Source organism: Alligator mississippiensis, chromosome 2 (assembly GCF_030867095.1).
Source record: "Alligator mississippiensis isolate rAllMis1 chromosome 2, rAllMis1, whole genome shotgun sequence".
NCBI lineage: Eukaryota > Metazoa > Chordata > Crocodylia > Alligatoridae > Alligator > Alligator mississippiensis.
The window spans coordinates 247,466,022-247,492,908 of NC_081825.1; the positions used below are offsets into that span (position 1 = coordinate 247,466,022).

At 42.2% G+C, this 26,887-nt stretch overlaps 1 protein-coding gene across 3 annotated transcripts in view; it reads left to right on the forward strand.

Moving 5' to 3' along the window:
- The window catches only part of DPH6 (diphthamine biosynthesis 6), a 425,610-nt gene that overhangs the window by 121,394 nt on the left and 277,329 nt on the right, over positions 1-26,887 (forward strand). For all 3 annotated transcript variants that reach the window (XM_019496211.2, XM_019496209.2, XM_059723009.1), the window contains exons 6-7: positions 4,632-4,693; positions 26,617-26,711. In XM_019496211.2, coding sequence (XP_019351756.1) covers positions 4,632-4,693; positions 26,617-26,711 — 157 coding nt within the window. The remainder of the gene's footprint in view (positions 1-4,631; positions 4,694-26,616; positions 26,712-26,887) is intronic.

Genomic DNA, 26,887 nt, shown 5'->3' on the forward strand with positions numbered 1-26,887 from the left:
ATGCTTTCACTAAACTGCAGGTTATATCTACTCACAGTATAATCTTCATATGAAAGGGACACTTCTACATTAATTGAAAATGTAAAAGAAATACATATATTCCAAAGAAAAAGTGAAGACCTTCAATAAAATTAAGTTATGCTGAGAGAGAGCTAAAATACAGATTGAATTTTTCCACTGATTCACACATAACCTTGGGCTGCATGTTTCTAGTATATACAGTGGATTTATTTGTGTATGTGTGTATGTTTCTGTGATCTTTGTTTCAAAATTGTTTGGAATTTGTGGACTGAAGAGCAAGCAAAATGTTGTTTATAGATAGAGGAAGTTGAGTTTATGAATAATGTGGTGTGATATGTATATTTTACATCTCTCCCTCTCTCTCCAAAATAATGTGGTATCAGTGAGTGTGTCTATACATGAAATAAATTTGAAGCAATAAACTTCAGAGCAATTTGAGCCAGAGTAAACTACTCCCGAGTGCAGCATTTACACATGAGCCTGGGATAACAGCAATTTGAGCTGAGGTGGAGCAGTTTACTCCAGGGCTGCTCCTGCCCTACTTTGCCTTAGGCTCCAGATTGCGGTGTCAGGCGGCAGGGATGCTGGCTGAGACATGAGGGTGCTAAAAGTGTGAAGCAGTGTGGCTAGGTGGCTAGCAGGATTCTCTGCTTCCTCAGGCACAATTTACACCTGCAATCAACGTCTATATATGCGTTTAATCACATATAATTAATCTCTCAAGGACAGTACTTTCTTATGGTGATGTTAATTAATTTACTGTGGCCTAATACCATCACATGTGTAGATGGTGATGTTTTGAGTAAATTTGAAAACAATAACCTTGAAATTAAACATGATTGCAGCATTTTATGTATAGTACCTGGGCATTAGTTCAGCTGGAATTGATGCATGCTACCTTTTTTGAAATTGCTGCAAGTTTTAGCACAGGTACTCCATAAACACACTTTTAAGCAGCACTTCGGCACCTACTATGTAGTTCAAACTATGCATGATACTAGTCTAAAGCCAGAGACTTGTGATTTACGACATAGTTCATTGGGCTGGGCCCCAGAATAGTCAACAGTGTTTCAAGCCACAGTTACCCCATAGCTCAGTATGTGTGTGTATTCTAGATTCCCCCTCTCCTCCAACAAAGGATCCATATGCTAATTAGCTCCCATGCATGACTGGAACTGAATGGTCTTTTCAAGAGTACTGGGATGTTCCTAAAATGTATATGCTGATGATGAGGCACAGGGCAACCTGGTCTGGCTTCATCTTATGGAGGGCTGGACCACACTAATCATATGCACCAGACTAAGAGAGGGGGTGACAGAGGGATTCTGGGTGAGTTGTTTGGGGCCCTGTTTTGTGATGTTTGTCAGACATTTAAGGTCAGTGAAGTAACAGGAATGATTGGAAATGCGAAAGAAAGGCACAGCTCAGCTTTGGGGGTAAAGAGGAAGTAAAAAATTATGTAGTATAGTGGGCTCACCATGACTTTACTCAGCTGTGAGGGGGATTGTGCTTAATGGGCAGTACCATATATCTTATTCAGGTGGGCTACCTTAACTTACCCTTGTGGTAGGTTCCCATCAAAATGTTTGCCCCATATGTGCCACATGTTTTATAGTCATGCTCAGTATTGGCTATATTTAATCAGCTTCATAGTTGGTTTCCATTGCTGAGTGTATATACTGCTTTTGACAGCTGCTTAATGATTGATTCATAGATTGTAAGGGACTGGAAGGGACCTTGCAAGATCTTCAGGTCCAGCCTGAACACTAGGCAGGAAAGACAACTCGGGTAAGGTGACCCCAGCAAGGTGACTGTCCAGTCTCTTCTTGAAGAAGACAATGTATTTAGCGAGATTTCCTTGTATGAGATTATAAGACCCTTGGCTTTTTTCCCCGTTCCAATGGGGGTGAGAGGGGAACCTCATTTTGTATTTGAGTAAATATGGTAACTATCTGTTTTTTATAGCATAGTGGTCACAATAGCTATGAACTCCTTTGCTCTGTGGCTATTATAAAAATACAACTTATTAAATAAATATTTACTTTTTATTTCATTGAGGATATCATTCTGCTGTTTCTGTAATAATGACATTGTTTCTGTTGAAGCAATATGTAATTGGAAAACAAAACAGAGTAAGAACAAACCCAATAAGCAAAGACAGATAAACGTATAGCATAAACAAAATATATGAAGGACTTGGGTGATACAAAGTTTTATTGCCACTTGTTTTGGATGACATGCACAGGTTGTAGTTGTGCCAGTCATAGATAATGCAGTCATCCCAAAACTGATGTAGTATAATCTCTATAGCACCAAACACCATCACATATTTCTACAGTACTTCTGATAAAAATACATTTCCCATAGACATTTGTGCATGTTACATAATACATGTATCGCTTCCTATTACAAAAAGTATAATAAAATAGTGAAAATATATGTGTCTGACAGCATAGGTCACTATATCTGAACTACCAGAAGGTACAGAAAAACATTAATCAAAGAACTGAAAGCAATGATACATATAGTCAACCTACACAGTTTAATTCCATTACAGTAGTCCATTAATAAAAATAGAAAGAATCAAAACTTTAAAAAATGTTTACAGATTCTAAAAGGATGCAGAAGTTCAATCTTGTCTCGTTCTGTTGCTGATTAACAGAGAAAACCTTCAAACAAAATATTAGGCCTAAGAAATAGGCAGAGCAGGCTAATCATACACTATTGAAGTCTGTGGGAGTTTTGCTATTGTTTTTCTTGCAGTGGGAACAAAGCTGTCTTGCAGAACCAAATAAATATCTCATAATAAAAATAAATAATTTAAAAATGATTGTTATATTGGTCACAAACATAATTTAGATAGGGTATGTTACTAAGGTGCAGAGTATAATTTGTAACAATATTCAGTTTCACTCAGACTGCAAACAGACATTGCATTTACCCTGGGATAAACCGTGTTATCCCAGGACAAAGTACAGTGGTACAGATGCCTGCGTCCATTGTCCTGGGATAAATCCTAAAAAGTTTCCCAGATAAAGGTAGTATTATTTTATTGCGAGATATTGTAAAATATGTCTGTACAGCTGTCCTGGGATTCCATCATTGAACCAATGGCAAAAAAATGGCATTCGTTCAGCCACTGATTAGAAGGGTGATGTATGTACGTGCCAATCCTGGGATATTTTTGTTCCAGGACAAACAGCATAGCATATTCAGGGACAAATGCAACATCTGTTCCTAACCTCAGTTATTCTTTTACAGGGGTATGTGCATGCATGCACACACAGATGCGCACACACACAAGGGGAGGTCCAGTCTGACTCTTTCCATTTTAACGATCCGTCAATTTTAAAAATATTTCTATCAGATAATCTGTGTTTAATTTTATTATTTATGTTTTTAAAATTTCACTCCTTTAAAATTATTTTAGCTTCACAGAATCTTGAATATACTGTCATTGCCAAATTCGAAGGCAAGCCACTTATTTAACCTCAACAAAACCTTTATCATAATAATAAATTTTACATTTCTATAGTGACTTTCATTTTGAGGATTCCAAAATACTTCATAAACTATATATTGTAGGCATTGCTTAAGCCATACTTGAAATGCAGCCATATCCAGTGACAGCTTTGTAACAAGCTACAGAAGTTGTACAATGTGGTGAAACCAAGGAAATATGAACACACACAACAACCAATGGAAAAAAATAGTATAGTTTTGATGCAGTAGATAGAATGGAAGGAAGGAGGAAAAATGACCAGTTCACACAACAGGTACTACAGAACTCTGAGCTTAAAGGTTTTTTATTTTTCATTCAGCTCTTACCTAGTTCCAGCTATGAACTCTGCTTTCAACAACTAATTATATCATAGCTTGGGTTGGCAAGTCTGTTGACAAACCAAAAGGCAAAGATCTAAACAGAAGTCAAAGCAGGCAATCAAATGTATCCATTAACCCTAAGGAGACCATTATCAATACTTGCACCTTAAAAAACTAAATTAAAATATAATTATTTAGTCAAAATGTAAAATAATACAGAATGGAAACGCATACTAAGATCCAAAGGGAATGGACAAAAATGTCTTTACCTCTCAAAACTGAAGGGATTCTTGAAATAAAAATGATGATTATGGTATGCTCTCACTCTAGTGTAGTATGCAATATTAAATTCAGTAGATGTGTCTACTTAATTAATTTGTCTCATTGCTAATGGGGCAAGAATAAAAACTAGCTAGCCTGTATATAAATAAAACACTCCATATATACTGCATTACTGTGTAACATCCATAGAGTATTTTCATTACTGTGAACCTGCGTTGTCTGTTTTCCTTTGTTTGATCAAATTACTCAGAAGGAAAGCATACAGTAAAACAATGCATTTTCCAGTTGACACATAGCTCAAAGGAAATGAACCTTATTTTTCACAACCATGGAAACCAGTTTCCCAAAGGGAATAAAAAATGAATTCCAGCTAAATGGGTTTACTTTAGGATCAAAATGATTTTAAATATAGAGGAACTAAGTTCTTTGTAGTATGTTACAAAAAAGTTTACTCTGATGTCTAAACAGTACTTTATTCTCTAAAACATATTAACATATCTTGACAGGTTTAGATCCAGATAAACATCTAGGAAAAACACTGGATCAAATGGAGCCTTATCTTTTAGAGGTAAGTATTATCTAAAGTATACTCAATATATGCAAGACTTCAAAAGGGAAGTTACTGGGGTAGAAAGTCACTTAATAAAATTATCTTAATTCTAGAAATGTTTAGTTATTTCCAGAAACAAGATGTCAAGCCAAAGTTTATTGTTTAACAGAAAACCTAGGTATCTGATATTCACTTAATACATGAATGGAACTCTTGTTAAAACTAGTTCATAAATGACTTTTTATTATATGTTTTGAAAAATAGCGTAGAAAAGGAATATACATAAGCGAATGTTAATTTTTTGGTAACACAAAGATAAAGGTACTGATTATGAAAGGGACTATCAGAATTGAATAAGTAGCAGGATTTTTGGTAAAGGAGACATTTTGGTGTTCGAAGTGGCAAATGTATATTGGGAATGAAACATGAAAAAAGTTGTTTATTTCTGAAGCAGATGTGATCTTTGGATAATAGCAGAGATTCATTTTAAGTTGATATATGAAGCTAGAGAAGTAGAAAAACTCAAGAAGGAATACATGGTTGTTTCCTTTTTCATAGGTTCAAAGGTCAGTAGCTCTCTTAGGGAAAAGGTTAAAGGACACATTGTAGTTAGAATATAGATGATTATCTGTATTATAATTTTTACTGGTAGGTATCCTCTACTCTAAAAATCCAGACATAAGCCCTCTTTACCCTGACTTTCATTTAGGGCAAGCTCTTTTGTCAGCATGCTTTCAGTAGCTTGTTTTGGAACTCTGACTGAAAAAGCAAAATTAAGGAGGGAGTCTTGTCTCTGAACCTACTCTGCAACTTTATGGGTGCTATCTGTGCTAGTCTGTTAGGTAGATAACAAAGCCCCAGTTCTCCCTCAGATAGGAAGATGTATCCAGATGCCCTGTTCCTGTTCCCTGTAGACAGCCATCCCACCGTTCTTTGTACGGTTGAATTCTACCCATTTCTTTTAAGGCTCATGATTGTATCTTTAAGAACCTACATAATTTTTAGTGGGAAGAGATGGACTGTGTAACTTAGAAGGTTATTCAGCTCAGTACTTAATTTCCCCAAAAGCGCATCACTTTTGTATCATGTCTACTACTCTGAGGGATGAAAGATCATTTTTCCAATATTTGATTGTATGTGACATCATCTGGAGTTGTGTGGCTGCAAAATGAAAGGCTGATGGTGCACAGTATACAAAAATGTTAGCCCCGGGTTTAATTTTGAACTTAAACAGATGTTCTAAATGTAGATAGAGTGTTTGCCAAGAGCATTTTTGGTATTATTTAACTACCTGCTGATTTTAACATAAAAAGGCAACTTGACTCTTAGAAGCTTAAAATATTACACTAATGTTATTAAAGAAACACTACTGTGCTCAAAACAGGATACATTAAATAACTGATAGAGAAAATGGAAGTTGAGGGTTTTAAAGTTCATTTAATACCAGCTATAAAATAGATATGCAATATAAAGTGAGACAAATGTGATTGTAAATTGTTTCTATTATGTTCTTAGCATTTGGTATCAGAATAAAATTCTAAATGGAAGGTAAACCAATGATCAGTCATTGAACTTGAGAATCTTTGTAATCTTTAAAAGATGACATGTTTGAGAGAAGTGGACCTCATTTTTTCTGGCAAATCTCTGTTGCCTTTCCAGTGTGGCTTTGCCTTTTATCTGACAAAAAACAAACAGCCAGGTTTTACTTAACATGTGTTTTTAACTGGTGTCATCATTTCATCGTTCTTGTTAATTCATATATTTTTCCTGCTACTACTTTTTTTCTGTAGTCCTACTTCTGGGTTTCTACCATATGCTGTGATTGTACATGCACAAAAATATTCGTTAGGTAGATTAGGAACTCTAATTGGCACTGTGTAATTAAATTTAAGGATTTTTACTGGAAACTGAAATATTTTAAAAGGGTGATGTGTTGGTGTATGTTCATTGTATATAACAATTTTCTTCTGTAGATCTGAGATTTCTGTATAATGATAGATAATCTTGTTATCTTTTTCATAGATGGAGGAAACAGGTATTACCCAAATAGGCAGTTAATTCAGAACTTAGTTATACTGCCTTCCAGTGTAGTGCTGCATGCCAAAGGATAAGGACTTTTTCTGAAATAGAGAGAGGGTGATGAGGAGCTGGCCAAATATAAGCAAGAAGGCATTTCTGTTGCACTGATTCTGTACCAAGGTGCCATGGCACTCTAGGGTGCCTTGAAATCTTTTCAAGCGTGGTTCAGGGTGCCACACAAGGTAAGCTCTGTTAAATGTGCAAACAAGATTCACAAGGTAAACCCAGAGATTTCAAAGAGGAATCCCTAGTGTTAAAAACATTCTGACCTATTGCAGTCTTTCTGAGTTCTCTGCAACAGAAGAATTGCTCAATTATTTTTCTGTAGTCAAAAAGCTAGTGAAAACTAAGTGCTGGTAGTTTCTGAGGGGTACCTCAAGTCTAAGAGGGTTGAGAACCACTACTCTGTTGAAAGGATGGGGCGGACAGTGAAAAACGGTGCTCTCACCAGTAAAAGAAAAATGATGTTTTTTCATGTCTGTTTCAAGTATAAATACATTAATTAGTTACATAACGCTGAAAGCAAATGCAATCATGTCAGACAACAGGGAAATTCTTCTTTTTGGTTAAAGAAAGAACCAGTAAAAATTAGCCCCGTTTTCTTCAACCGCATGATAACAAATTGCACTATTTGAAGCTTGTACCCCAGTGAGATTAAGATACCGGAAGATATTTTTAGCAGTGAGCTAATTATATTTTCATGTAATATTTGGAACATAACTGGGATGAGGTCTGTTAATAAAATATAAAATGTTTTATTTCTTGGTCATTTCCAGGATTGCTTCTCATAGTAATAGTGACCAAAAGTCATTACCATGTGATGAGATGGACTGGTTCAGATTAAAGTGATTTAAATCACCAGTTTTAATCATGATTCAAATCAGTCAGCTGGAAATATTGATTTAAATAATTAATTTTAATTTGGTTTTGCTTTTGTACTTTTTACTTATTTTTGTAAGGAAACATTGATTCATTGTTGTTAAATTAGAGTACTTACCTTTTACTGACCGGAAGGATAAAGCGTATCTAAAAACAGTTATTTGAGTAGTTACATAACTTAACTTCATTCATATTCTAATTTTCTACTTTTTATGATGGTACAAAATATCACTGACCTGACTAGATAATGATGATATTTTTTGCTCATGATTTTTTGCAAGCTACATTAGGATGGATATTTTAATTTATTTAAATTAACACAAAACATACTTTGAAAATGGTTATTAGTTCAATGAAACTGTCGGAACATAGCGTATAAGAAAACATAAGTTTATCAGTCTTATTTTTCAATACAAAACAACTGAAATATTAAATAAAGTAAGTGTTATTGGTAGATAGTGAATTGAACTGATTTTTCTCTGGTTCCCCTGTCCTTTAAGAATTTAGAACTAGTAAATCTCATCCTGACATCTTATTTTTTCTTTTGATATTAAAGGAAGCATATAAGCTTTTCTGCTTTTACTGATCTCAGTTAGTGTCTTGTGTTCGAATGAACTAAACTGGTTGAATCGACTGAAATGAAAAGGATACTCTCTCCACACCTATGGAAGGAACTGATGTTGTCAAAGACTTCCAAAAAGCCTCTGAAGTGCTTCAGTAAAGCACATCAGTAAACTATATTTCAGTTGCTTAGCTAGTGATGATTTCTGTTTCATTGGTAGTTTGATTTTCATTAAAACTTGGGCAGCAAATATTTTTTAATTGAATTATTTAGTTTAATTTAATGTATATGAATAGAGTAAGTTTAGGCCTCCAAGTTTAAAGTCATTACACACAGCACCACACACAACATCCCTCAGTTGGTCTGGGACTGTGCCATACATGGCTCCCAGGTACTGGAGCAGCTGCAGCTGGTGCTGTGTGTATGTGTCCCAGAATGGGCGGGGGGGATCCCAGAATGGCTAGAATGGGCATTGCGTACACTGCACATCCTGGGCCCTGCCCATGAGGCCAGGTGCGTATGTATGGGCCAACTCAGACCCAGGACTATCACTGGAAGCCAGATGATGGGGCTGTATGGGCCAAATTTGGCCTTCAGACAGATCTTTGACACCCATAAATGGATTTGTAGAAAGCAGGCCTTGCGATGAAGTAGGCTGTTGCCTGTGAGACCCTCTCTGAACCAATTAGTCTTTAAGGTGCTATCCTGCCCTGCCTTCTCCTGGACTTCAGACCAGCACTGCTCTTAACCTTTCTCTGTTTTTATGTATGTAATACTTCTGCCAGATGGAGTGTAAGGTATGCTCATTTTACAGGTAAGGGATCTGAGACATTGTGTCCACATACCTGTACTTTTCGGTGTCAGCTAGGTTGTCCCAACCACAGACTGAATCAGTGTAGCTGAGTACATAGACTTAATATATGTGGGCTGAAGTCCCCACTTTTCTTTCCTATTCATCTTCTTGAAATTCAGATTCAAACCACAAAATACCTGACATCACAAGTTTCCCAGGAGAAAAACAAGACATAACAGCTTTATAGTGCTGCCACTGGATCATTTTTCGGGAGCCATACGTTATACCTGTCTCTGTGATGTTCTGTAACCAGGTTGAATTGTTACATAAAAAATATATATATTTTCTGCACCTCTTCTTCATACTGGAAGTACCACTATGCAACTATTCCCTTACTTTACAAATTAAAGTTCTTCTTTTAAAACAGAAGTGTCAGCGTTTTCAGCACTTTTTTCTGAACTTTTGACTGAAATGAGCTTCCTGAGAAACCAAAGTGTTAACCATTTTTGAGGCCTTTTTTCTTTGAGAAGCTTTCCTGTTGTAACCAGACTGATGGGAGGGGAGTGAAAGAAGAAAAGAGACATTGGATGCTAGAGAGAAACTGGTTTTCTATCCCTGGGAGAGCTTCTGTTCAAGGGAAGGGCAAGAAAACAAGACACTATGGAATTCATCAGACACTTCTGTGCGTTTTTCTAATTTACAAGAAAGAACCCTGCCTTATGACAGTCGTGTTCCAGAAATCTATAGGCAAGCAGACTGCTTACATACGGGAAGGTTTAGTTTTCAGGATTAGATCTCAGCATGTGATAATTCTGTTTGAAGTTGTAAGTGAAAAACCCACAAAAAATCCTATAATATTTTTGGAAAGATGACAAACTTGTTATATAAACAAGTATGTAAACTCAAATGTGTATGTATGTATACATATGCATATGTGACATGATGTGCCTATGTATTTTATATATAGATATGCATATAATGTCACATGGAAAACAAATTCAGCCCTACAGTCCTAAATACGTGATATAATAAATTGAATGTATTATACACCTTTGACAGGTGGACTACAATATGCTGACTAATTAATTTCTCCCAGGACTGCTACTTCATTTCTTAATTCTGAGTGGTTTCAGACAGCTTAGATTGCTACTTTTTCAGAAACTGCAGCAAGGCTTGTTAGCCTGGGCCTCTAGTAGATGTTGCTGAACCAATGAAGTAATGATAATCTTCATCATGAAGTTAGTTTGCTACTTCTGCACCACTGCTGTCATCCACATCATGTTTTTATTCTTTTTTTTCATATAATTCTTGCACTGAAGTGGTTTTAAAACCTCTACATCTCTTATTTCTTAATAGATCTTAGGTTTTGGTTTTGTTGGCAAAAAAATAATTTCAAAACAATTGTATATGTAGAACTGGTCAGAACATTTTCAACAGAATAAAGTTTTTTGTCTATTTGTTTTTCTTCCCTTTCCTTGTAGGCTCTATGCCTATTCCTAATGTGATTCCTGCAGCTGGGGTTCATCTATGGTTATTATGGAGCCCTTCCTTCTCTACAAGGGTTTTCCACTTGCTTGAGATATTACCAGCTCCAGATTTTGTACCTTTGACATTCAAGTCTGAATATTTTTGTTCAGTTGATTGCATCAACTAACAGTTCCACAAATATCACTAACCAGGCCAGTGCCATTACTGAATATATGAGAGGTTTCTACACAGGATTGTTATGTGTAGATTACATTTATTAATGATTCATTAAAAATATTTTGATGACCAGTATATTTCAGCATTAATTCACAATGTTAATTACAATGATGTTGGAGATCAAGACTTAAAACAGCCATATTTTTTTCTACCATAAAAAAATAATCAGTCTTGAGCTATTGAGAGTGCAGCCTGCTGAAGCTACTTATGTCACAAGTGTTAAAATTGGGTATGGCATAATTATTTCCTTTCTTTTAGAAGACTCATTAGCTGTGACTTTGTAGAACTAGTTCCAATGTGGACTGGTTGAATAAAGATAGATTCACTGACTAGATGTTTAGAATTACAGTTTTATAACAAATAGAATAAATGAATGTAACTGTTTCCATTACTTTAAAATGAAGAAGTGGGCAATGGATTCCGAATGGGTCAGTTCAGAAAAAATGCATTGTATCTAAATTCCAAGTATTCTGATTGCTTTAATTTGGGTGTTTAAATCCTACCTTGTGTGTGGGATAGAAATTGATTATCCCTTTATATTAAATCTGAGGTGATATCTTATGCCATAGTAACTGAAAAATGGACATTAGCTAAAAGGAAATGGACTACTGAGTGGAACCAACTTTGAATTAATTTTACAGTTTTTGTGACCTTATAGGCAAAAGATTAGGGTTATGAATGGAATTATGTTCTTCTGTGGCTCATATTTTAACATAGGTCATTTTTATAGGTCATATATATAGTAGCACAGTAAAATAATTATATTATTTTATTAAGACAAGGAAAGTTCTTGAATTATTTTTTTCTAAATGCCTAGGTGTTGATTAATTATGTTAAATAGAGATGATTATATTTGTTCTTTTGGGCAGCTGGTTTCCATTTCAAGAGAGGCATTCCTTGCTGTGCTAAAGGCTCAATTGGCAACCCACCAGAAATCCATGGCATATACCTAATCTATATTAGAATTTAAAAAAAAATCAAATATATTAAGGTATAATATTTGGTTGAAGTTTTTCCTCCCTGATAGAAATAGTTGTTTGAACAATTGCATCTGAAGTTGATTATTTCTTCTTGGCCTTTTGGTGAAGATCAAGTTATCGAAGGTTGAACACTCAATACATTCTCTGTCTGGAAATTAAAATCTTTCCCTTGCAGCAGGGTGGACTCAATAATTGAATTGGCCTTTTCCATTCCTGAGTACAAAAAATGTGTGATAAGCTCTGTTTTACCCTGTGATTTCATGGTGAGGGTAGAATGATGCTGAGCTTTCCTACTTCACTTCATGTACCTTAATGAAGGAACTGTTGTATATTTGTTTAAATTTCATCTTGAATATTCTGTTCATATTGAATAGGAGTTGTTCATATGGTATTGTGGTGTTTGTTTTAGGTTTAGAATTGGGCTGCATATCAGCAGTTCCACAATTTTGCGAGTTGGAAATACACAGTAAATTGCAAGGCTATTTTCTGACCCATTATAGCTCTAAGGTAGATCCTAGTATTATAAAATGTAGTCTTGTCTTGTTGAGCTATCACATTTATCATGTATGTCAGATCCAGCTTGCAAAACAAGATAATCATCATTTACTCTTCTGTGAAAAATGTTAATATTTTAAAAGTGATTTAAAGACAAGTTCATGTCACACTGGCAGCTCAGAAAATATTGCTTGTTTCTTTGCCTTCTGAAGTGAACATTTGGAGCTTGATATTATGAAATGCTACATATACTCAGTTCCCATTGATGCCAGTGAGAACTGAAAATGCTCAGCACCTTTCAAGTTCAGGACCACGCTTGATCCAAAATCTAGTGACATTGAAAGCTGGGCACAGCAAGGACAGGAATAAAACATCACATCTCGTAAGTGTTTGATGTTGTTATCCAGGAAGAACTGTTGCCACTAATGCTTAATCATAAAGTCACCAAAGTTGGAAATAACTAATATAATAAACATTCCTTCCTTGTTTTTATGCTGAAATTTTTAGCTACAAAACCACTGGGTGGAGGACAAGAAGCAAAAGAAACAAGCAAATGTTTTTGTTCCTTTGGAATATTTTGTAACATTTTTCTGTAGACACAGAAACCTGTGTCTCAATTTCATTTTTTTCTGGTTGCTTTGTTTAGTTTTCATTTCAGCAGAAGCTTTTGGCAGGAAGAAGAATAAAAGGTTTTGACAAACTGTTTTGTAAGTTGTCCATTCTTATTGTATCAACATTAATTATTCTTGAGAGATTTGTCCTATAAAAAGCTTGCTGCATTTCTGACAGAAGAAACTGACTTATATGTCAGGAGTGTAATTTTTGGAAATGAAAGCTTGATTAAGTGAGCATTTGGGTATTTTTTTAGATAAAAAATGATTCTCATTAAAAGGGAAATGCTTTTATAAAATGGGTTTAAAAAGATAACTGTACTTAAGAAAAAACACAATTTCAATTTTCTATCATACAATAAGTAAACAGTTATGCAGTTATGTAGTTTTATGACAGTTGTCATCTTTGTCTCAACTATTAGACATTTTTTTTTCAGAAATAAAGGTGGAAAAGTCTGCCACCAAAAATGACCATTTAGTATTTTCCTCTGTGTGTGTGTGTGTGTGTGTGTGTGTGTGTGTAATATATATACACAAAACACTGAAAACCTAATGCTTGACATGCATTTAATCTCAGCAATACTTTTACAGTTTTTGTAGGGTACCAGAAATACATATTACATTAAATCCTTTGCTAGCAAAGCAGAAATAAAACACCTAATACAAAAATAACCCAATAATAGGCTTTTGTACAATATAAACGCTCTCATTGAAAATATAACAGAGAGACCAAAAGCTTTTAAAAATAAAGTTGCATTTCAGCCACAAAAAACATTAGCTAAAAATGATTAAATATTTGTAAATCTTCCATGATTTTTAACCTGATAGTAAGTTGCTGTAATGTCTATAAGGAAATAACTGGGGGATCTTGGCATTTTCCAGGATTAGATCCTAAAGTAGTGGTGATTCAATACCCTCTTCATATCAAAAAGAGAAAAGATTGATTGAGGCTCATCCTTAATTTAGAATCAGTTTGGATACAAAAAACATTGGCTAATTGCTTCAAAGATTTTTAAATTCTTTAGGGACAATTAAGTTATCGTGCTGTATCTAACAGGCCCATACTTTCATCCACTTATCCTTCTGTAGAGCCTGACAGGGGAAGCTCTAGGGAGGGTGCAGTTGTACTCTCTTTTGATTCCTGGTCCATACAAAGTTTAAAGACATCTGTCTGACAGTAGCAGCAGCGTTTCTAACCAGACATCAGTGAAGGAGTCCCTTGACTTTGTGGCTTATTATAGTCTACCTGATTCTTTCTGCACTCTTAATCTCACAGATGTTAATGGCCCTCTTTCTTTTTTAATGGTCTTCAATGGTTCTACCATTCAAGCTATTCTTACTTATGCAATTCTGCTGTCTATAGCTACTCCTAGTAACGTAGCTCATATTTCATAGCCATGCAGATTGTTTTTTACCTCTAGCTAGAAACATTGTCAGGTATGGAAATGTTAACTCAGGTGAAATTTAGCTCAGGTGTGGAAATAACTTTCAGTGAAGTATTGGAGGCACTGTCAAGATACTCAAGAAGGCTAGATTTTGTTTTATGCATCTGAAGATTTACATTTAACTGTAATGACTACAGGACCAATAAACAACATCTTCTAATTATTTTTCATCTAGTGTTTGTGTTTTTATAGATAATAGTGATATAGCATATTAGTGCATATTTCAATAAAGTTATGTATTTTAGTTCAACCTTAAATTGAATAATACAGCTGTAGGCCCATAGCTTATTAGTGAAGCTTCCAGCTTCTTTGTAACTGAAGAAAATGTGTTTTATTATATGTGGTGATGCACCACAACATCTGCACCCCCCTTTCAAATTGTTAGATTGGCCCATAGAAGCCTATCACTTTGGTCTGACTTAATCATGTGTCCCAGTGGGGCATTAGCCTTGATTTGAAGACATCAAAAGATGAAGAATCTGCCACTTCTCTTTGCAGTTTGTTCTAATGTTTATATTACTGTTTTTTCCTCATGAAAATGCATATGCTCTGTAATCAAGACCCCTCTTAATCTTTTGGGTACGCTAAACTGACTGAGCTCTTGCATCTGTCACTGAAGAGGTTTTCTCCAGCCTTTGAAACATTTTTATTCTCTTTCTGCACCATCTTCAGTTTTTAAACATCCCTTTTAAAATGTGGATGCCAGAATTATATGCAGCATTTCAGCATTGGTCTCAAATGCATTTGTAAATGGTAAAATTGCCTCTTTCCCCCACTCTTTATACATACCAAGATTACATTAGCTCTTTTTGCCATAGTATCACAGGGTAGGTTCTTATTCGGTTGATTCTCCATTATAATCCCAAAGTCATTTAAACAGTCAGTGTTTTTCAAGATGCAGTATTCTATACTTATAGCTATAGCATTCTTAATTTCTGAACATACATATGACATTGCATTGACAGCATTAGAACTTATTTGTTTGAATAGTCAGATCAGCAGCAATAATCTGAAAGTACTAACACTTAAAAATTGTCAAGCAACTTTACATTTACCAGAAGTGGTGCACATTTCTTAGGCTTTGACCCTGCAAAGTCTTCAAGAAGTCAGTAGACATTCTACATATGGAGAGAGTGCAGTATGAATCTCTTGAAGTTGTGCCCAGGCCAGGTCTTAACAGTACATGTTAGGCTGCAGCCTTTTTTCTGTGTATCTTCATGCTGATGGGATATACACTTCTTACTCTTCAGTTTCTCTTAATTGAAGTACCCATTCACTTATGTTTATAGCCTACAAACCTTCCTTTCAGGCCTTTCTTTTCTGTTGTGATTACCACCATTTTACTGCTTTTTTTCTTTTTCCCAGAATTAATAAGAAAAAGATTGGTGCTTATTTTATTAATTTATTTGAGATTGTGCTTTGAACCTTTCAGTCCTTCTTCATTTTATTTGTTACTGCACAAGGCTGTACTGCTACTTTTGGGGCTTCCCTTCCTTTGTGGCCCCTCCTGAATTCTCTCCCCATTTTTTAGGTGGAGAAATTAAAGGGTTTATGTATGTATTCCTCTTGTTACAGTGTCTTACTGCTTACTGGGATTTAAGCTATGCCAGTCTTGTGATAGTGTCATGTCTACATCTTTTGGGCACACAAGATGTTTACATAGTGTTATCTTTTGGGCACACCTAGAGGAGAACAAGGTGATCAAGAAATTGTTTGAGGCGCTGCAAACCACACAAGGCACATATGCACCCATTCTCAGCACTGCTAATTTGTAGCACAGCAGTTTTTTTTTTTTACACTGGGAGATCCTGGTTTAAAAAAAAATGCCACTAAAAAATGTGATGCGGTGCACACAGCAGCAGCATCTGCCACCAGAAACAGAGCCTGGCCAGCCAGAGGCACACTGGCTGCCAGCCAGGCTCTGAGCAGCCAGTTCGGCATTACTGCTGCCCTGGGAAGCCCCCAGGTAAGGTTGCTGGGTCCAGCATGGGTGCTGGCCCCAGCCTCTCCTACCCCATTGAGTTCAATTTGTAATGTGCTGGATCACACATGCAGGGGTGTGCCCAGGGACAAACAGCAGCTGCACAAATGTGTGACTGCTATTTGTCCCGTGGAAAACATGTGCCCCTGCATGTGTATGCTCGTTGGGATGTGCCCACAAAGAGTGAGTCATGCCTGACCAATCTGATTTCCTTTTATGATAAAGTGATAGGTTCTGTGGATGGAGGAAGAACAATAGATGTGGCATACTGTCACGGCGGGGTCCTCACGGAGGGCCGTGATCTCCCTGAGGCCCTCTCACCACGCTACTCCGGCCCGAGGGCACCCTCCATTCTCGCCCGCCACGTCTTGATCGAATATGTAATAGGGAGGCTGCCTTGTGTTTCCTCGGGCCTGTCAGCTCCTAGACCCCTCGTGGGTCTCCCCGTACAATGGGCGCTACCCAAGCACCCTAGCCTTATGGGCTATGCGTGGCTCCTACCTCCCCTGATAACACGCCCCAAGCCTCGCAGATGTAAAGGACATTGTTCGGTCTATACGCCCGCTTCCCGGGCCTCCTCTCTAATGTGGCCCACTCTGGGCTCCCTGTCTCGTGCCCAGCCTCTTGCTGGGACTCCCATCTAGCCCACTCTGGGCCTCCCCTGCCGGTGTGGTTCCGCTCCGGGACTCTCTAGCGGGCCTCCGGTCCTATAGGCCAACCGCACGGATACCCTCCCTGACTCTGGCTCCCTGCGCTGCTACTCCCCGTCTTCTCAGGGGCAACCGCAGCGCCCTCCCTTGGTCTGAGGGGGGGGATTGCCGCACTGGCCTGCGGACGGGCTCGCTATGCCCATGCGCCCACACTAGGCTACTCCACAAAGCACGATGGCGTTCCCTCTTTCTGGGGCTCGCCGCGCCCACACTGGGCTACTCAATAACATACAAGGGCGTTCCCCCTCTCTGGGGGCTCGCCGCGCCCACGCTGGGCTACTCAGTATGGCCCCGCTCTCTAGGGCTGCTCAGTATGGCGCTCCCCCCTTCTCTGGGGCTCGCTGTGCCCACACTGGGCTACTCAGTAATACCGCCCCTTTCCTGGGGCCGGGGGGCTATGTTCCCCCCCACACGCAATCTGGGGTCTCGGTCCCCGTCCGCAACCTACGGGTTGCGCCCGTGACCCACTGGCCGCTCTCCTCGCCGCCAGCTGCTCGCGCAGTGGCGTGCGAGCTACGCCTTCGGGGTCTATGTTCCCCCACACGCAATCCAGGGTCTAGGTCCCCGTCCGCAACCTACGGGTTGCGCCCGCGACCCACTGGCCGCGCTCCTCGCCGCCAGCTGCTCCCGCACTGGCATGCAAGTAATTGAGGATAATGCGCCCTCTTGGCGCTAGGGCACCCCACACTCTCTGGGGTCCCTATAGTTGAGGCCTCCTCCAACCCCTACAGCCTCACCCAACCCTCCGGGTGTAATAGCACAAACACAAAGCAAAACCACAAGCCCCTAGGCTGTAACACAAATGCAAGCCACCTGGCCATAACTCCTCATCATAGCTCAAGCCTCCAGGGCTATCATGAGCTGTACTTGCGACGTAGGCTTCTTCCCATATCTCGGCCGAGGGAGCTCCTGCCTCTCCGGCTACTGGCAGAGAACTGCCAGCCTGGCTTCGGCCCTGGGCTTTATAAGGGCCAGGCCCTGCCCCCTACAGGCAGCTGGCTCCCCTTAGTTGCTCCGGCAACCCACAGCTGTGCTCACTTGGTTCTGCCAGGGCTCTCTCCCTGGCAGTTTCTCCTCTCTTAGGAGCAGGCACTAAGGTGCCCTGCAACACACACCTCCCCCCCCCCCCCCGAGATCCTGACTCACCAAGGCAGATCTTCCCTTCTCCTCAGGTATTGCCGGATTCGGGGTTTCTTCTCGGCCTGTCTTCTGGCACCTGCAGGTAATTCCTACAAACGGCGGAGGTTTTAAGGCGCCTCCTCCTCGCCTTTTACCCAGGGGCGCATCACGTGGGATTTCTTGGGAGCCACCCTGCCAAAGGTAGCCCCGCCCACATTTGCCAACCCTGGTAGGGTGCTCTTCAGGCTCATCTTCTTTTTGTTTTCCTTCTACAGCCCCCTCATTTTACCAAGCCGGCTTCTCTCTTCCTCAGAGAGTTAGTTCCTATTGTTTGGGATGGATTTTCCTCTCCATCCTCCTATGTCCCAAACTTTCTCTTCTTTGGGGCCCTCATAATGGGTCCCCTCTTCCTACGGCTTCTTCCCAGTCCATAAGCGTTCCCCAGAGCTCCCACTGTTTTCTCAAAGCCTTCTGGGCATACTCTTCTCCCCAAAACTCTACCTTCCCTCGGTTGGTAGGTCTTCCATTAGGCCCTTTATATATCGTCACATAGGCCACCCCTCCAATCCTCATATCTATGAGTCTCCTTAAAGTCCACCACTGGACTCGCCCTGGGAGGTGGCTAATGTACACGCATGTCCTCCTCTTCCTCTCTTGATCTCCGCTCGACCGAATTACCTTCGGTGGAGATGGCCCTTCTGCCTCCTTAACTGGGTGTGCCCTTTGCACCCGGTCTGGTCTCTGCGGTCGTGCTGGGCTAGATATTCCTTCTTTAATGTGGAGCTTGAGTCGTCCATCTCCTCCCCCCTTAAGTTCCTTGGGGTTCTGGCCCCTTCTTTCCAATTTGGGCCCTTGCACCTTCCCTTTATTCTGGGCTTCTGCCACTCTCTGCCCTCTGGGAGCCCTATCGGCTCTATCACCCATCAGAGCCTTTGCCATTTCTGGACTCTGGTCCTTTTGTCTTAGCTGTCTGCCTTCCTGCGTATGTCTAGGGTAGCTTAGATCACCGTTTTTGCGGTCCCCCCTGTCCAGCTCACTGCCTTGAACAGGTATTGTATCCCCCTTATCTACCTCCATTCGTTGCCCCTCTTTTGGTACTATCGGTACCCCCGCATTGTGCTCGCTGGCCAGTTTCTCTACCTTTTCCCTCAAGCCATTTAATTCTTTTGTATACTGGCTTGCCCAGTGACTCCATTCCTGTTTGAGGTATTTGATCACCATGGGGATACTTCCTTCCCCCATTCTTGCCACTTCTGTCTCAGGGGATCCCTCCATCATCGTACCCTTTTCTAATTTCTCGGGTTCCGTCTCCTCCTTGGAGCTTTCTCTCCCAGTATTCTTATGGAGCTCCTCATCTTCTTGGACCTTCACGTGTACGGTCTGTGCCCTGTTTACCCATTTCTCAGTCTCTAGCAAGCTTTTCCTCAGGGCTTCCAGCTCCTGCAGCTGCTCCTGTTGCTCCGTGCTAATCCTAGATGTATACTTCTCCAGCTGCAAGCTTACTGCAATCAATCTCTCTCTGTGTGCTTGAGCAACCCATGTCAGTTGCTGCTCGAAGTCTGCTTGTACTAACCTCTCCTTGACTGTGCTCTCTTCTACATGGGTCCTCAGGGACTGCACCTCTTTCTCTAGGTGGTCCTTTTCTCTTTCCACCTCTTGCCTTTGAGCTCGCAATTCTACACACTCTTTTGTTTTATCTCTTAGCTCTGTTTCGAGGGACTGCTTCTGTTCTTCTAATGCCTCATGGTTGGCCATATATTCTCTTACTTTCTCTATTTCCTTTGTTATTGCTTTCCCCGCTTCTGCCTGGGCAAAGCTCTCTGCCAGCTTCTCTCTAAGCTCCACAACCAAGCGTTCCGCCTGTTCAGACCTCTCCCGCCAGATTCCTACGTTCTCACGCATGGTCTCTATTTGCTCCGCTTGGTCACGGATTTCTTCCTGGAGGGCTGCTATGAGGTTCTTGGATATCTCTAGCTGTTGCCTCGCTTCCTTTTGTTCCCCTGTCTGGCTTATATCAGGCTCTGGGGACTTCCTCCTCCATTCAGCCAACTCCTCCTGCATTTCTGGCAACTGCTCCTCTCGCTGTCTGCTCTTTTTGGCCTCCTCTGCCACGAGCCGTTCTAATGCTCGAGTCTTTTCTGCTCCTGATGCCATCAGGCGCCTTATCTCTTTGGAACCGCCTTCTTTCTTCCCGGGTTGCACCCGCAACACTTAAGCGGCCACCTTTGCCTCGGCTTGTTCCTTCTGTGCTCTCACTATCTCTAAGTCCAGCTCTAGACGGGCAGCCTTTTCCTCTGCCTCATCCACACGCAACTGCCAGGCGAAGGCTTCTTGCCACCTGTCTTCTAGAGCTACTATTCCTGCCATGGTTAACCTTTTTTTTTTTTTTCCTTGCTCCAGACTTGACTCAACATCCTTCCTATTATAACTATCGACAAGCAGTCTCTCCTCCGATCTGGGCTTTCCTTCTCAAGCCCCTCGATCTCACTGCCCTGTCGATCTGTAAAATAGGCCTAAGGTTCTTTTCCCTTTTCAGGGTCACGGGATCTTTCCCCGTGCACAGCCGATTCCCGGCCAATGCACCAGAATGTCACGGCGGGGTCCTCACGGAGGGCCGTGATCTCCCTGAGGCCCTCTCACCACGCTACTCCGGCCCGAGGGCACCCTCCATTCTCGCCCGCCACGTCTTGATCGAATATGTAATAGGGAGGCTGCCTTGCGTTTCCTCGGGCCTGTCAGCTCCTGGTCCCCTCGTGGGTCTCCCCGTACAATGGGCGCTACCCAAGCGCCCTAGCCTTATGGGCTATGCGTGGCTCCTACCTCCCCTGATACCACGCCCCAAGCCTCGCAGATGTAAAGGACGTTGTTCGGTCTATATGCCCGCTTCCCGGGCCTCCTCTCTAATGTGGCCCACTCTGGGCTCCCTGTCTCGTGCCCAGCCTCTTGCTGGGACTCCCGTCTAGCCCACTCTGGGGCTCCCCTGCCGGTGTGGTTCCGCTCCGGGACTCTCTAGCGGGCCTCCGGTCCTATGGGCCAACCGCACGGATACCCTCCCTGACTCTGGCTCCCTGCGCTGCTACTCCCCGTCTTCTCAGGGGCAACCGCAGCGCACTGCCTTGTTCTGAGGGGGGGGATTGCCGCACTGGCCTGCGGACGGGCTCGCTATGCCCGTGCGCCCACACTAGGCTACTCAACAAAGCACGATGGCGTTCCCCCTCTCTGGGGGCTCGCCGCGCCCACGCTGGGCTACTCAATAACGTACAAGGGCGTTCCCCCTCTCTGGGGGCTCGCTGCGCCCACGCTGGGCTACTCAGTATGGCCCCGCTCTCTAGGGCTGCTCAGTATGGCGCTCCCCTCTTCTCTGGGGCTCGCCGTGCCCACACTGGGCTACTCAGTAATACCGCCCCTTTCCTGGGGCCGGGGGGCTATGTTCCCCCCACACGCAATCTGGGTTCTCGGTCCCTGTCCGCAACCTACGGGTTGCGCCCGCGACCCACTGGCTGCGCTCCTCGCCGCCAGCTGCTCGCGCAGTGGCATGCGAGCTGCGCCTTCGGGGTCTATGTTCCCCCACACGCAATCCGGGGTCTAGGTCCCCGTCTGCAACCTACGGGTTGCGCCCGCGACCCACTGGCCGCGCTCCTCGCCGCCAGCTGCTCCCGCACTGGCATGCAAGTAATTGAGGATAATGCGCCCTCTTGGCGCTAGGGCACCCCACACTCTCTGGGGTCCCTATAGTTGAGGCCTCCTCCAACCCCTACAGCCTCACCCAAGCCTCCGGGTATAATAGCACAAACACAAAGCAAAACCACAAGCCCCTAGGCTGTAACACAAATGCAAGCCACCTGGCCATAACTCCTCATCATAGCTCAAGCCTCCAGGGCTATCATGAGCTGTACTTGCGACGTAGGCTTCTTCCCATATCTCGGCCGAGGGAGCTCCTGCCTCTCCGGCTGCTGGCAGAGAACTGCCAGCCTGGCTTCGGCCCTGGGCTTTATAAGGGCCAGGCCCTGCCCCCTACCGGCAGCTGGCTCCCCTTAGTTGCTCCAGCAACCCACAGCTGTGCTCACTTGGTTCTGCCAGGGCTCTCTCCCTGGTAGTTTCTCCTCTCTTAGGAGCAGGCACTAAGGTGCCCTGCGACACACACCTTGACTTTAGCAAGGCTTTTGACATTCTCTCCCATTACTTTGTCATTAGTAAGCAAAAGAAATGCAGATTAGACAAAAGTACTGTAAGGTGGATATATAACTGGTTGGATCATCATACTCAGGGAGTAGTTCTCATAGCCTAATATCTAGTTAGGAGAAAGTAGAAAGTCTGGTTCAGCAGGTGTCTGTCCTGAATTCAGTATGGTTCTACATCTTTTTGATTAATGATTTAGATGATAGGATTAAGTGCACATTTAGCACCACTTGGATGATGCCAATTTGGGTAGAATTGTGCATTTCTGGAGGCTAGGGCTAGGATCCAGAATGACCTGGATAGACTGGAGAAATGGCCCACAATCAATGACATGAGCTTCAACGAGGACAAGCGTAAAGTTCTGTACTTGGGATGGAATAACTGTACGCGCAAACAGACTGGGGAATGAGTGGCTCAGTTGCAGTGCTGCGGAGAAGGATGTGACAGTTACAGTGGACCTTAAGCTGAATATGAGCCAATTCTGTGCTCTTGTTGCAAAAAATGGCAACAGCATCCTGGGTTGTATTGTTTGTCACTTGCAAGTTAAAGTAAGTCATTCTTCTGCTGTATTCGGCACTGATGAGGCCTCACCTGGAGTACTGTGTCTGGTTTTAGGGCCCACACATCAAGAAGGATGTGAAGAGTTTGGAAAGAGTTCCGTGCAGGGCAACAAAAATGATTGGGGGCCTGGGAGACTAGACCTATGAGGAAAGACTGAAAGAACTAGGCTTATTTAGCCTGGGAAAGAGAAGACTGAGGGAGGATATGATAACAGTTTTCAAATACATGAAGGGTGATTATAGAGAGAATGGAGATGGTCTTTTATCTGTGGCTGTAGGGGACAGGACTAGGAGCAATGGCCTCAAGCTGCAGCAGGGGAAATTTAGCCTGGAGACTAGGAGGAGCTCTTTGACTATGAGGGTGGTCAGACATTGGAACAGATAAATTGTGGAATCTTTATTTTTGGGAGTTTTTAAGAGCAGGTGGGATGATTTAGCCAGGGTTGATCCTGTCTTGTGCAGGGGACTGGACTAGATGACCTTATGATATCCATAACATCCCTATTTTCCTATGATCCTAAGATTCCTCTATTACTTCAGAGAATTGTGTGTTCCTGGAAAGTGATCTTTATATATATCTCTTACATCTTGGGCCTGAAATAAGTGCAAAAGTAGGCCCCAGATGTATCCCATAGGCAAGTCCATGGGATCTCTTTCCAGTCCAGGGATGAAACACCTATCTGGGTGCCAGTATTGGCTCATTATAGAGACCCATCTCTTTCATTGTGGAGAAATTTGCCTGAATCCTGGTGGAAGGTCCCTTATTCAGATCTTCTCACTGAAACCTGTCCTGCCGTCCTCTTGCCTGTCTAAATCTGAGACTTCACAGCCCCATAAGGATACCATTGAAACTTGCAGAGACTCTGGTACTATCTCTAGCTCTGTTTGTAGCCCTTTGGAAACTAACAAAAAGGTCAGGGAATTAAGTAATCCAAATCTCCTGTGGAGCAGCTTTGTGGCTCTGACTTCCATTCTAGTTTTGAAATGCCTGGTCTGAATGGGGATGTGAAAGGACTTTCTTCACCAAATTCCATTCCCTGGTACTGCCAAATTCTTTGTAGTCTGCCATGTCTGTCTTAATATGGAGCACTACATTTTCTGTTTACCAGTTGTATGGTCCCACCTGTGATTTGATAGATGCACATAAAATCTTTGCTGTGAAGCTTTCAGTATTTTGTGACAATTCTTTCAGCTTTCTAGGGTGGAGATTTTCCAGTCTTCCTGGTTTGAGCTCATTAAATTCTTAGAGTTTTGTTTTAGTAACTTTCATTTCTATATGCTTAGTCTTATTAGCCATCCTGTCCCATATCCTACATCTCTGTCCTACTGAAAACTGTGGCAAAATATTATTTTAGTTTTTGGGGCCATAGCCAGGTTATATTATCCAGATGTGTGAAGTCAGATTTTTCTTCAGCCTCTAGAGGGAGTAGGGCTAGGGTCAGGTGAGGCTTGACACAGAATCCAGAGCTAATCAGAGGGGTGCTGTTGAGCATGGTTGTCAGTGGCAGTGGGGCATGTAAAGGCTGTGCTGGCACAGCTCTTCTTGACTTGCCACCTGCCCTGCTACTTCTGTTACTGGCCCCATCAGATCCTCCATCCTGTGAGGAGCACTGTGGTCCAGATCTGGCCTGGGAGACAGGGTCAGTTTAATACTCCTGCTTTAGGCAAATATTAGGGCTGTTTGAAATTCCAGCAGCTATTTTGTTTTGGAGGTGTTTCAGGCTGTTTTGGTGCCCAAAACACCGAATCTGAATTGAAATGGAAGGCTCAGAAACATCTCTGAAATGAAATGAGGCCCCGAAACGTTTTGGAAATGTTTTGGAAAATTTAAGTGTTTCAGAACTGGGCTTGCAGGGAAACAGCTGTAAGCTGCTGCCCTGCCATGCAATTATGCTCCGCAGGGAGCAGAGATATGCGCCAGGTGTCTCCTTGCTGCCGCTGCCTGCCCTGCGCTGCCCCAGCAACATGGGGCAGGAAGGGGGGGACAGCGGTGATGAGGTGACCCTGGCATTGATCTCTGCTCCCTGCAGAACCAGGTTGCATGGCAGGGCAGTGCTGGTCGGGCGACCTGGCTCTGCAGAGAGCAGAGATCCGGGGCTGCATGGGGCGGGTAGCGATGGGGAGGAGACTTCAGCATGGATCTCTGCTCCCTGCAGAGCCAGGTTGCACGGCAGGGCAGTGCTGGACTGTGCCACGTGACTTGGCTCCACAGGGAGCAGAGATCCAGGGCTGCACAGGGTGGGCAGCGGCGGGGAGGATACCCCAGCGTGGATCTCTGCTGGTCCCTGTCATGTGACCTGGCTCTGCAGGGAGCAGAGATCTGCACTAGGGTCTCCTCACTGCCACTGCCTGCTCCGTGCAGCCCATGTTGCCGGGGCAGTGAGGGGCCGGCAGCAATGGCGAGGAGAACCCCGGCACTGATCTCTGCTCCCTGTGGAGCTTAATCACACAGCAGGGACCATCAGGCTTGCTCTCCACTCTGCGGTGCTTCCCTGCCCCGTGACCTAGCATGACAGGGATCAGAGATCTGTGTGGGGGTCTCCTCACCTGCACAGAGGGTAGGGACCCTCTTCTCCTGCTTCCCCCCCGGATGAGCCACCCAGGGCCCCATCCTGCTCCTCGCTGGGGCCCTGCAGCCCCCAGCCTCAAGCCCTGCCCAGCTGCATAGGGCTCTGTGAAGCTTCCCTTGCAGCCCGTTCGAAACAGATTTGGAGGAGATTCAGTAGGACCTAATCTCCGAAACATATTCAGCTGAAACAAAACAGGACTGATCCGAAACACTGAAACGAATCACTGTCCTCCGAAATGGCCAAATCCGAAACTGAATTGAAATACAGCCATTTCGAACAGCCCTAGCAAATATTTAATGAAGAAGCCACCTCCGTATTTCATAGGTGCAGGAGAGCAAATCCAGGGGCATCATGAACTGGGGGTTCTTTCTCTGACCCCATTTAGCTGGGACCTTCTTCCATCTGCAGCTAGTGCTTGACATTTCAGAGCAGGACAGAGCCTCCTGATTTGGGCAATACAGGTTTAGTGATTCTTCTTGCAGCAGCAATGTGGCTGAAAACCTGGAAGACAATTCTGTCTGGTTAGGGTGCATAACAGATGTATTAAGACAGAAATAGGATTAACACATTGTACAAGTGTTAATTGAGAGAAACTCTGAATCCAGCCCCAGGTTTGCTAATTGTTAAATTGGGCAAATTAAAATTTAGAAGTTTAGAATTAAAAATGGACAATTATCCTTTGGCATCTGCCATGTTTACATTGTTATGTGATGTATCAGAGTTTCTCAGCAGGCAAAATCTTTTATAAATTCATTAATTGATTTACAATTGCATTCAATGCAAGGGTGTAACCAGGAAAAAAAAAAGATAAATGTTTCTTCCTCTCAGAATGACATCCTGATTCCATTAAGGTCAATGGGCATTTTGCTGTTGACTTAATTGGAACCATGATTAGCTCATAACTAAATATGGGAATGCATGTAAAAGTTATTATAGTTTTCTAGCCACTTTCCTAAGATAATCATATTTCAGCAGCATTTCCTGTCTGCTATGATGCAGTGGCTATCATTTTGTATCTGGATGGTAATGGTCTAGCTAGAAAACAATATGATGGTAAGAAGGAGATTGTTTAAAAATAGTATGAATCAACTTGTGTAAAACACTGTGCAGAGAAACCTGTAAATACAGGCAGGATTGTCCAGGGTATGCTCCACTTTTTAGTTTTAGTGAGAAACTTAGTTTCTGTAAGTGCTGGATGTACATGTATTTTCAACAAAAGACATCTGAATACACCTATGCTTATTCTAAATGCCTCTATTTCCCTCTCTTTTCAGCTTTCTAAGAAGTATGGAGTCCACATGTGTGGAGAAGGTGGCGAATATGAAACATTCACTCTGGACTGCCCTCTATTTAAGAAGAAAATAGTTGTGTAAGAAACTATTTCTTCCCTTTCCTTAAATTTAAATGATGGGAACACATTAACATTTAGCTTGAGGCAACTTTTGTTGGCAGAAGTAGAACATGTCCTCTAAGTTCACAAACACTCACTTTGTTTAACACTGGCAATGTCCTCTGAAAACCTAAATCAATATCTGACAAGATGAG